The sequence below is a fragment of the Phoxinus phoxinus genome (assembly GCF_949152265.1).
Source record: "Phoxinus phoxinus genome assembly, chromosome: 24".
In the NCBI taxonomy this organism is placed as follows: domain Eukaryota; kingdom Metazoa; phylum Chordata; class Actinopteri; order Cypriniformes; family Leuciscidae; genus Phoxinus; species Phoxinus phoxinus.
In genome coordinates, this window is record NC_136899.1 from 15,279,701 (window position 1) to 15,291,350 (window position 11,650).

General features: G+C 36.2%; 2 protein-coding genes across 3 annotated transcripts in view; one reads left to right on the plus strand and one right to left on the minus strand.

Moving 5' to 3' along the window:
• Positions 1-2,417, plus strand: part of nphp3 (nephronophthisis 3) — a 31,655-nt gene extending 29,238 nt beyond the window's left edge. For both annotated transcript variants that reach the window (XM_079602115.1, XM_079602114.1), the window contains exon 28: positions 229-2,417. In XM_079602115.1, the coding sequence (XP_079458241.1) occupies positions 229-394 (166 nt within the window). In that variant the 3' untranslated portion in view covers positions 395-2,417. The remainder of the gene's footprint in view (positions 1-228) is intronic.
• uba5 (ubiquitin-like modifier activating enzyme 5) lies at positions 2,242-11,493 on the minus strand. The gene is made up of 12 exons (XM_079602124.1): positions 11,130-11,493; positions 10,988-11,033; positions 10,810-10,899; positions 10,404-10,513; positions 8,412-8,498; positions 8,248-8,329; positions 7,955-8,059; positions 6,649-6,776; positions 5,056-5,191; positions 4,325-4,400; positions 4,124-4,230; positions 2,242-3,035 (listed from the first exon to the last, which is right to left on the minus strand). The coding sequence occupies exons 1-12, from the start codon at positions 11,276-11,278 to the stop codon at positions 2,958-2,960; spliced, it is 1,194 nt and encodes a 397-aa protein (XP_079458250.1). The 5' UTR covers positions 11,279-11,493; the 3' UTR covers positions 2,242-2,957.
• Between the last annotated feature and the right edge of the window lie 157 nt (positions 11,494-11,650).

The window sequence follows — 11,650 nt, forward strand, 5'->3', positions numbered from 1 at the left end:
AATATGGAGTGCCTCAGGGGTCTGTATTAGGCCCCCTGCTGTTTTCATTATGCTGTCCCTTGGAAATATTGTTTTATATTTTATAGTAAATTATATATTTTAATGTTAATAATAGAGGAAAAGTCTTGTCTAAACCATATACATTATGACTTGGACTAGTAAGTAGCCACATGACAATTATTCAGAACACCCTAGTAACAGCACAATTGCAACCACTCTTTTTTTCAGCTATGAAGAGGGAGATTTCGAGAAAGCTGCTGAACTGTACAAGCGAGCAATGGAAATAAAGGAGGCAGAGCCGTCTCTGGTGTGTGGTAAGGCCCCCTCACATCACTCATCCAGTGGCGACACTTTTAGCCTGCGAAACCCTGCCCTTCCTCACGCCTCAAGGTGACACCTGAACGGGACCCCTCAACACTTAACTACGGTGTACTCTTGCCTCTATTAATGAATCCATGTCGGCCACACTTGTTATGTTCAGGCCTGTGTTTGAATGCCTCAAGCATGTGAAGTCTACATGGTACAATCAAATATGGATTGGGATCCAACTACGTTCCAATCCCTACTGTAATTTACAGTATAAATCATCAGTGTCTCAAATGTATCGCTCACTGCCACTGGGTGCTCTTTCTCAAAAAGGCAAAACCTGAGAAAGTAAGCACTTTATACCTGTGATTGTCCTGTTGTATGTGCATCACATACAACACACACTGTTGTATGTGATGTGTTACTGTTGTAACACATCACTCTCGCATCAGCATTCCAGTGACATTTCAAGTACACTGCTGTTTAACTAAGAGGTGTTGTAAAATAGTTTAGTGAAATGATCATGAACAGAATGGTGTTATTTTTATGGAATGCTACCTCAGAGTAAAACAAAAAAAGGTAATTTTTAAAGTTTTGAATCTTAAAATAAAAGCATTTAGGAGATATAAAGTCAAGTTAGATACGAAGTTGCAATTACGAGAAAAAGCATCACAATTACAGTAGGACAGATGAAGGCGCAATTAGGAAAAATTGCATTGCAATTACGGGATGTGAAGTCGCAAATGCCTGAAAAGTCGCAGTAATAAAAAAAATTAAGCTGTAGATACAAAATGTGAAGGTGTAAGGTGAAAAAGTAGCCAATTCCAGGCCTCCATAGTTATTGAATGTTCATGCAATGCAAAAATATTATTTACATTGTCCCGCTATATATGTTTGATATACACATTTCTTTTTTTCAATTATCACTGACAATTATAAACTTGAGTATGAATATATGTCAACAGTAATGTAAAGTGTATTTACCTTTGTATTTCAAGAATCATGTCTATTCCAAAGCACTTTTCACCTGCACAGTACAAACATCCTGGAAACAAATATAGTCACTCACATCACATGGCATGTGAAGTGAGATGCCAAAAAGCTAATGAGTTATCTATTCACATCGTTTCTATCACTGCTGACTTCAGGATATGGAAATTAATCTGAGCATAACTTTGTGCAGCAGTTGCTTACAGACTCACTGAAGTGAAGCATGATAATTTTGGAAAAAAACTCTGGCCTAATTTTGCACCTTGACTTTCATATCTAACCTTGAGAACAGCTGTAAAGTGCAACAGTATTACAAAAGGACAACTGTCATACATAGCCATAGAAGAGTAATAACATGAGATTATCTTTCAGGTATTCAATAAAAGATCTGATTTTATTATATTTAATATCTTATTTATTATAAAGGTCTCACATTTGAGTAACACCACAGAGCACAGCATGTGAAATATTTTTTCTTGTAATGCAGTGCCAGTATATGTGGTTTATTTTATACAATGACTGTTCAGCTGAAAAGTGCATCTACATCCATATGATATTATGACCTATATATTGATATTTTATTTAGAAATGGTACTGTTTTTTGTGTGCTTTTTTTAATTCTGCAGATTGTCTCTAATGTGAAATACCTTGCTATGTAATTGCATGTGCCACGTTTTGATGGCCAGACCTGTTTACATAGGAGGGATATATGAATGAATGAATGAATGAATGAATACAAATATAAAAGATTGTATGGATGCAAAATCATGGTAGAAATACCAAACTCCAATTTCTCAGTGTCTGCAAATGCTTAAAATGCTAATATTTAAACACTATTTGGAAAGGTGCTAAAGCAGATTTAGTCTACTAATGTGCCTAATTTTGTAGCAAAATCATCTTGTAACTGTTGAATTCTGGGACAACATGCTGATTATAGAATAATTTACTTTAACCTTCCATAATGTCTTGTATTACATTACATTGTATTGTATTTGAAGATTTGCGCAAGTGTTTAGGTGTTGTTTTTTAACTTCACTGCCAAAAGGTGTTTTATACCCAAATTATTCTAATGCACATGATCCATGCACAAAAGATTGTACCAATAAATGCATAATTGAATGAAAACAGTTGAAGAGATTTTTTTTACTCATTGCAGTGGAAAAGCTGAATAGAATGTAACAACAATAAATTTATTTTCTTTTGCATTATTCCAATGTCACACCATTCAATACAGCAGTCAGAATCAGGCCGATGATAAATTGTCTGAAAATATTTGTGTGATGTTCTTTATAATATCTGGGTGAGTGTCTACAAGCACGGACAATATAAGAGATGACACGATTATATTTATATGTGTGGCTGAAGTTATATCCATTTCCTCCTCAGCTGTTAATATAGGCATTACAATTAGTTCTGTTAACCATTGCCAACTCTGAAACCTCAACACTGCACAAACAAAAGAGTAACAATGATGGCAATTCAGTATTAAGACTTTCAGTCGAAGTAAACCTGTACACAGGTTACAGGTTGTTTTGCAAAAACAATAAAAAACTAAATCCAAACTGATTTAGTATGAGACCTCAGATGTTACATGTTTACAAAGTACAAAATAATAATGAGTTTGATTTTGGGAGAGTTCAAGGATGTCGGTTCCGTCTTCCTTACATATTTTTCATCTGAGCCATCAGCTCCTCTAAACTCTGTTCTGTTTCCTCCACGGTATCCCCTGATACTCCATCCTGGCAAAGAGAAAGAACACATGGGATATTACATGTAAACAATAGGAAATAGAGACGATGCTCACAAAGTCTGTATTTATTTGTTAAAAAATACAGTAAAAACAGTAATATTGTGAATAATATTACAATTTAAATGAACTCTTCTCTATTTGAATATAATTTAAAATGTAATTTATTCCTGTGATGCAAAGCTGAATTTGCTGCTCAAGAAACATTTCTGATTATTATCAATGTTTAAAACCGTTTTTTTGATCAATTTAATACATCCTTGCTGAATAAAAAAGTATTAATTTATTTTTTTATTACTAACCCCAAACATAAGTATAATTGTTTGTTAGGTTATTGCATGTTATGTTTTCTTAGGATATTCGAGGCATTATTGATCTGGCCTAAAACATTATTTGCATTTACCTTAAAGCTACACTGTGTAACTTTTTTAGTTTATTCTTAGCTAAAAACACTTAGTTCTTTCAAAAATATATGTGCTCATTATTGTATATTTACTTCGTTCGAGTAATAAAGTATTCTCGTGAGTGTATAATATGCCATTGAAAATACATACGGGTGAGGGGTTCGAATGTCGGTCGCCATGTTGCCCCTCCAACTTGAAAGTACATTAGCCAAAGAGGGACATACCCGTTAATTCAAGCTTCGCCTTTCGCGTTTCCGCAATTCACTGGTACCGGCCCTGTTTTTATTTTTTCCCTTCCCTCTACCTCTCCCTCGCACCTCCATCACATCAACTGATCTCTGTTTATAGAGAAAATGATATAGCCTACAATGTAAACTTTGCCTTACGCTAGTGATGTCGTACAATATACAGAATAATGATAGCACTGATAAAAGTTACTTTACTAAGATTAGCTTGCATTCGTCTGGGAACCTGATAGCTAATGTTAGCAATGAATTGGTCAAAAAATTACAAAAACATAAAACTGATATTCACTGGATGGTCATATACCTTTTCACCGCTAGATGGGGGTAAAAATCACACAGTGTAGCTTTAATTAAATGTTTACTTATTTTTTTTCTGGATTTTTTCCTGCATTAAAAAAAGCCAAGTGTTATTATATTTCAGTGGGTCGTACTTTCTTAGGTATGGTGTAGGCTACATTAATGCCCTCTGGTAGATCTGGTACCGGTCCTGATGCGTCCTGAAGCTCCGCCTCTGACACCTCTGACACCAACTCAATGCCTGTCAGAAAACATACTGGTTCAAGCTTACAAACGTTAACACATTTCTGTTTTATGAATGAAGAATCTTTTTGTGTTTTGTGTGTGATGCCAACCCCATTCATTGTCTTCATGAACCACTTCCTCTTCTTCCTCAACCACTTCTTGCTTTGGCTGTTCTGCTTCTTTTTTCTGGAAAATAAGCAATGAATAACCAATGATAGGCTGCTAATATTGATTTGGTTTTTCCCCCAGTATGCCTTTATTTACATCACTTATTATGTAACTTGCATAGAAACAGTCACGTTAATATTTTGTAACTGTGTAACTACTCAGCAGTCAGAATCAGGCCAATAATAAATTGTCTGAAATTTTTTAAATAAAATTTTACATAAAAATGAATGAGCACCCTTGGGAGTTCAAAAATAAAGAATTCAATGATGTTGTGGTTTAATAATCTGTAATTATTAATCAATAAATCACACTTAACTCTGACTTAACTATCAATGTGCAAAAATAAGGCGGGAATACACTACTTTTAAAATCTGAACAGATTTGAAAACACTAGGCATCATACACTTGCCAACTTTGTAAATGGTTACAGAGAAAAAAAACTGGGGCATCATACACTAAACGACTGAGGATCATGCACTACTAGACTTTCACGTCGGTCAGAACACAAACACATGTGGCTTGTTGCTAGGGGATGCGTCACAAATGAAAATGTGTTCTAAAATCCACTCTGTCAAACATGTTTGATATCATCCGACTGGATGGAATCATAGTTGTATAGTTTTCTTCAAAAAAAATTGTGTTTATGTTTGCATGTGGACTGTAGAAGTGTCACCTTGTACTCTTCCTGTTGTCGTCTGCAGTGCGCGTTATCACACTGTGGGTTGGCCTTCATTGCCATGCTTGGGAAGAAATCCTGCATGGCATTATAGCCCAGGTAATAACTCACTGTCCCAAACCCCAACAGATACCTACAATACAGACAATGTCATTCCAGGCCTTGTGTTTTAAAGTCCTTTGGAACCGTACTGACAGGGCAGGACCTCTAAGGACTTGAAATGACCATGGGCTAAAGGGTTTGGCTGGGGAGTTTGCATGGTTCAGTTAACCCCTTCTAGGACAAAAAATGGCTTTATTTTGCCATCTAATGGCATTTATGTGATACTACAGCATTTACTACCCACAAAGTAATGGCAATAATTAGTAACTAAACTGAAATAGGATACACCAGTTAGGCCTGTGCTAATCTGTGTAAATAATCTGTGTGTAATCTGTGTGTAATCTGTGTAACCCTGTAAAGCCTGACATATGAAATTATATTAAGAATTGTTTTGTTTAAATTGATGTTTAATTAACCTTTTTCGATAGTGAAAATATAGAATTTTTTCAGTATCATATTTGATACAATCACGCTTTTATGACTCATATATAGTATTATAGTGGAGAATATTGAGCTCACACTTAAAATTTTATTCAGAGGCCAAAACTGACCAAAAATAAGCAATTTGGTGGAGTTGCTGATATTTATGTGTCCAAAAATTCGAATTTAAATCAATGAGATCTTTATAACAGTACATCAGACTACTTAATATAAAATATCACTCTTAACTTCTAATAATCTTAGTAAGATGATATTTAAATGCTTAGTTATATGCTTAAAGCCTTGTTGTAATTTTTATTGTGAGGGGCAAAATATATATTGTATTGCAATACAATGATGATTGAGAGCTGTACAAAGAAACATTCCTCAAAAGCCTAAGGTATCATATTTGATACATTTTAAAATGATTTATGGATAATCAAGTAACCCCAAGTTGCTTCAGTTCGGTAAATGTTCATCTTGAAATATTATCAATGTAAAAGTCCTTCTTTCTTTTACTTTATAAAAATTGTTAAAGATTTCACAGCAACAAGACATGCACCACAACCTGAGGGTTTTTATAATTATGCTAAAAGGCCTTTTACTTGCTGAGAAGTATGAGCTATTAATCAGACGACAGAGCGTGTAGCAGATTGTGTAAGTTTTGACCATGTTGATTAATTGAGAGACCTTAGAAAATTGCGGTCACACTTTAGATTAGGGTCCAGTTCTCACTATTAACTACGAATCTTGCCTCCAACTCCTAATTACTGCTTTTTAATAGTTAGTAAGGTAGTTGTTAAGTTTAGGTATTGGGTAGGATTAAGGGATGTAGAATATGGTCATGCAGAATAAGGAATTAATATGTGTTTTATGAGTACTAATAAAAAGCCAATATCCTAGTTGTATGCATGCTAACTACTAAGCAACTAGTTAATAGTGAGAATTGAACCCTAAACTAAAGTGTTACCAAAAATGCATATCAAATATAATACAGTAGGCTTTATAGGGTTCAAATGCGTATGGTTAGGCCTGTGTTGAATCCTTAGGATTGTGATGAGGTCTTACTTCAAGACATTCTGCACAAGGAGACCGGCGACCACTCCCATTGTGGTGGGCAGGCTGGCGGCACACACCCCGTCCTTCTTCAACGTCTTCTCATCGATATTTGCAGCCACGACGAGGGGAGGTGCACACTGACACAGACAGAACTGCATCAGACCACTGTTAACTTTCCCACCCATTTGATTTGACAGAATTAACCAATGTTTAGAGTGTACAACCATACAGTATGAGATGGTTTGTAAGATCATTTAATTCATGATTCAATTCATATTCATAGGGCCAGATTTACAAAACAGGGCAAATTAGCGTGAAAGCGCAATCCCATAAAAAGTGCAGATGGGAGTGCAATTCTGTCATTATTACTCACCCTCATGTCGTTCCAAACCTGTGAGACTGTTTTTCATCTTCAGAACACGAATGAAGATCTTTTTGATGAAATCTGAGAGCTTTCTGTACCTCTATTGACAGCTACGCAACTACCTTTTTGCCGCTTCAAAAGGTAGTTGCGTAGTAAAACTAATGCATATGAAGTGAATGGTTTAGTCAAAATTTTCAGAAGACTTGATCACTTTATATGATGAACAAATTTAATTTAGGATTTTATTCACATTTCAGCGAACATCAACCTACTTGACACGTGAGAATGAACCTCATTGGCTCTTGCTGAAGCTCAAACGAACCTCATTGTTTCTTGCACATCAAGAGAACATTCTTGAGCTTTCATTTACTATAACTGATGTGTGAGTTGATGAATGTTTATATGTGAATAAAAGCTTAAATTCAATCTGTTCATCATATAAAACGATCATTTCTTAGTTTTACAATCCCTTTATGAATTTTTTGAAGCGTCAAAGTTTCAGTTGCGTAGCTGTTTACGGGGGGACAGCAACATCTTCATTTGTATTTCAAAGATGAACAAAAGTCTTATGGGTTTGGAATGTAATGGTAATGGTGTAAGGGTGAGAGTAATTAATGACAATATTCATTTTTAGATTAACTATTCCAGCTTTTTTGGGCATTAAAAAATGGTGCAAATACCCGTAAATTGACAAGCACAAACCTTAGTCAATCGCATTGCGTGATTCATTTAAATACTCTCCTCCCATAATTTTTGCGTCAGAAAGGTAAACTCCTACAAACGCATATGCAATACGGTCAGCCGCAAAAAATAACTGTAATTTTTCACTGCATGTCTTCAGTAAATCATGACAGAGTAGGTTTTTAACGCCACAAGAGGGTTTGCGCTGATGCAAGCTGTTAGTAAATCTGGCCCGTTGTTTGTTATTTTGGGCGTGAGTGTTTGTCATACAGCAAAACAAGCCGTTTCTCCAGGGATAATGAGCTGGATGTGTCCAGAAACTGCGTTCTCACTGACGCCTGACTCCATCCAGGTCTGACCCAGCTCATTACATGCCTATGAGAGAGAGAAGCAAACTTAATTGCTGATCATTTGCAGTGTAGTGTAATTGCTGATTTGTAGTGGCTAAATGGCTTCATAGTTTTATATTTTCACAAATTTGCCCAAAAAAGTATTAAAAAAAGATATAAACAACAAATATAGTTATTTCGATAGCTAAAAGTAGTTTAATGCAAAGAACTCACTGTATTAATGGCCATCCGAGCCTCAAAGTTATCAACACAACTGAGGATCAAATCTACAGGCTTCCCCTCAAGTCCTCCGTGACTGAAAACACAAAACCAAGACTGTTCATTATAACCAAATCGAAATGAGGGAGAAAACTTTGAGGCAGTAAAAAAAGAATCACCTAATGCGTTCCATGAAATGCGTGAAGTTGTCCATTGTGGTGATGTTGTAATTGTGGGTCTCAAAAGCAACATCTGGATTAATGTTCCTGTGCAGGAAAACACAGCAATATAAGAAATTAATCAGCTAAAATACATTAAAATGTTGGCAAATTCGTGACCACTCAATTCATAATTTCCAATCCACATTACAGTTGAGGTAGATTTTCATTAATAAGAAAATAATACTGTGTGTGTGTGTGTGTGTGTGTGTGTGTGTGTGTGTGTGTGTGTGTGTGTGTGTGTGTGTGTGTGTGTGTGATTTTTTAGGGGACAAATTTAAACCTGACAAAAGCTCCAAAAAACACATAATTCGTAAGTAAATTAAGTTTTGTTTTTTTCTATTAGGGTGTAGTAGGATATAGCATTTGTAACTAACTGTAAATAAAAATAATGTCCCATTTAGACAGCTCAGCAAACGTGTGTGTGTGTGTGTGTGTGTGTGTGTGTGTGTGTGTGTGTGTGTGTGTGTGTGTGTGTGTGTGTGTGTGTGTGTGTGTGTGTGTGTGTGTGTGTGTGTGTGTTATTTAAAAGACAGGGATTGGTAAGATTTAGTCTTGTATGCTCGTATTATTGGAGCAGAAATACAGTGAAACTTATTGTGGAAATGTATAAAATAAAAAACTAGTTGAATACATTTCAAATGTAATTTATTCCTGTGATGTCAAAGCTGAATTTTCATCATCATTACTTCAGTGTCACATGATCCTTCAGCAATCATTCTAATATCCTGATTTAGTGTTCAAGAAACATGTATTTTTATCAATGTTTAATTTTCATTCAAATTGAATGTAAAAGTTTGCATGTTACCCTGTAGTTGTGCTGACAGTTGTGCTGCTTAATATTTTTTGTGGAAACGGTGATGCATTTTTTTCAGAATTCTTTGTTTGAAATAGAAATTTATATATAAAATCCCCTTCAATGCAGTGTACTCTTGAATGTGTTTATGTGTAGCTTAAAGGGATAGTTCACCCAAAAATGAATTATTGAAGAAGATATTTTGAAGATTGTTGGAAACCAGACAGTTCTTTCTACCATGGAAGTCAATGGGTGCCGTCAACTGTCTGGTTACCAACATTCTTCAAATGATCTTCTTTTGTGTTCAACAGAATAAAGAAACTCAAACAGGTTTGGAACAACTTAAAGGAGTAGTTTACTTTCAAATGAAAATTAGCCCATGATTTACTCACCCTCAAGTCATCCTAGGTGTATATGACTTTCTTCTTTCAGACGAATACAATCGGAGTTATATTAAAAAATATCCTGGCTCTTCCAAGTTTTATAATGGCAGTGGATTGCAACCAACAGATTGAAGCTCAAAAACTTGCACCCATCCATTATAACTTCACACGGCTCTGGGGGGATAATAAATGCCTTCTGAAGCAAAACGCTGAGTTTGTGTAAGAAAAATATTAATATTTAAAACTTTATAAAGTAAAATAACTAGCTTCCGGCCAAACGAACATACGGATTCCACTTAAGTGTAAAGCACAACTTATGCAAGTAATGCGACGTACTGCTGATATTTACGCTACACAATGACGCACTACACATGAGTTGCACATTAGGGGCAAGTAGACTGCGTTTGGCCGGAAGCTAAAATTTTACTTTGTTAAAATATAAATATTTTCATATTGCTTTGCTTCAGAAGGCCTTTATTAACCCCCCGGAGCCGTGTAAAGTTTGTTTATGATGGAAGGATGGATGCACGTTTTTGAGCTTCAATCGGTTCGATCTGCAATCCACTGTCTTTATAAAACTTGGAAGAGCCAGGATATATTTTTTAATATAACTCAGATTGTATTCGTCTGAAAGAAGAAAGTCATGTACACCCAGGATGGCTTGAGGGTGCGTAAAAATCATGGGGTGATTTTCATTTTAAAGTGAACTAATCCTTTAAGGGTGAGTAAACGATGACAGAATGTTCATTTTTTTAAGATAAATTGCCCCTTTACCTAAGAGTGTGTTCTGCAGCCTGAACTTTACTGAGTCCTGCCTGATGTGGCTGGAAGAAGAGGCGGTTCATGTTGGCCAGCTCCACCTTATCATAGTCAAACAGCAGCAACTGCAGGGGAAGAAATCACAGACACAGCAGAAAGAGGCATGACAGTCGGTTACTGCAGAGCCGAGGCATGTCTCCAGGGGTTATGCTATTGGCTTCCCTCCTGTGTTCCACACTAAACACTACAGGAATGCAAGGCTTGAGGAATGCACCATTTTTAATTGAACAACATTAGGGGTGCACCACGCTATATACTGGCCAATCAGTGCATCTCTACATTTGATTCATGCCTCCTAATGCCACATGACACTACATATATTAGATCTGAATATTGAGGAATGATGGTAAAGGTGCTTTACCTTACCAATGCCACATCTGGTGAGCATTTCTGCAGTGACACTCCCCACCCCTCCAACTCCCACTACTGCCACACTGTACGAGCGGATTCTCTGAGAATGACAGCAGGTGAATAGCTGTCATCTGAACAAGAAGTCAACAACATAAAAGTCTCATAAAAGAATAAATACGCATGTTTACCTCATAGTCTTGCACTATCCCCATCCTTTTGAGTGCCATTAGACGACTGTAAGACATTTAATTAATGTGAAAATTGCACCGGTAACGTTATAAGCCTTCCAGATGTCAGCCAATAGACACACAGCAGGATCAAAATGCTCACCTGTATGGATTTGAGTCTACGACCTCAGCGCTCATTTTATCAATCTTTGGTCTGAGATGATGTTCAGCATCACTTTGCTTCTGTTTGGATTTAATGAGTTCATTTTCTAACTCACGGATTCGCAGCCTCAGTTCCTCAACGGTGGTCATTTCTTCTGTAAAGACCCTCTATTCCAATAAACACGAGTTAATGTGATCCGATGAGAGGGGGGGAAACAAAGCACATAAACGATTAAAATTACTACTTAATGTACACGTCTGCACTGTTAGAAATCAGCTGGCGAAGAGTGTCTCTCGATATTGAGTCCGGAGTGAAACACAAAGTTCACAGGAACGGAAGTTCCACCAGTTAATGATCCCCCCGAATCGGTTCGTCTGAACAGATCTTTTAAATAAACTAATTCAGAAACCTGCGCGGGATAATATACAACACATTTAAACTCATAGGGCTGGTTATTACGTTTAATTCGATACATTTTTCGAGACATAAGTCACAATTATATTGCCATTTGGAAACCTAAA

What these genes read in the sequence shown, in the direction of transcription:
- uba5 (XM_079602124.1), bottom strand. Translation starts at nt 11,278, where the DNA reads ATGACCACCGTTGAGGAACTGAGGCTGCGAATCCGTGAGTTAGAAAAT. An exon ending in GTAGACTCAAATCCATACAG is followed by an intron (nt 11,034 to 11,129) that starts GTGAGCATTTTG and finishes AATGTCTTACAG; the next exon opens with TCGTCTAATGGCACTCAAAA. An exon ending in CCAGATGTGGCATTGGTAAG is followed by an intron (nt 10,514 to 10,809) that starts GTAAAGCACCTT and finishes CTTCCCCTGCAG; the next exon opens with TTGCTGCTGTTTGACTATGA.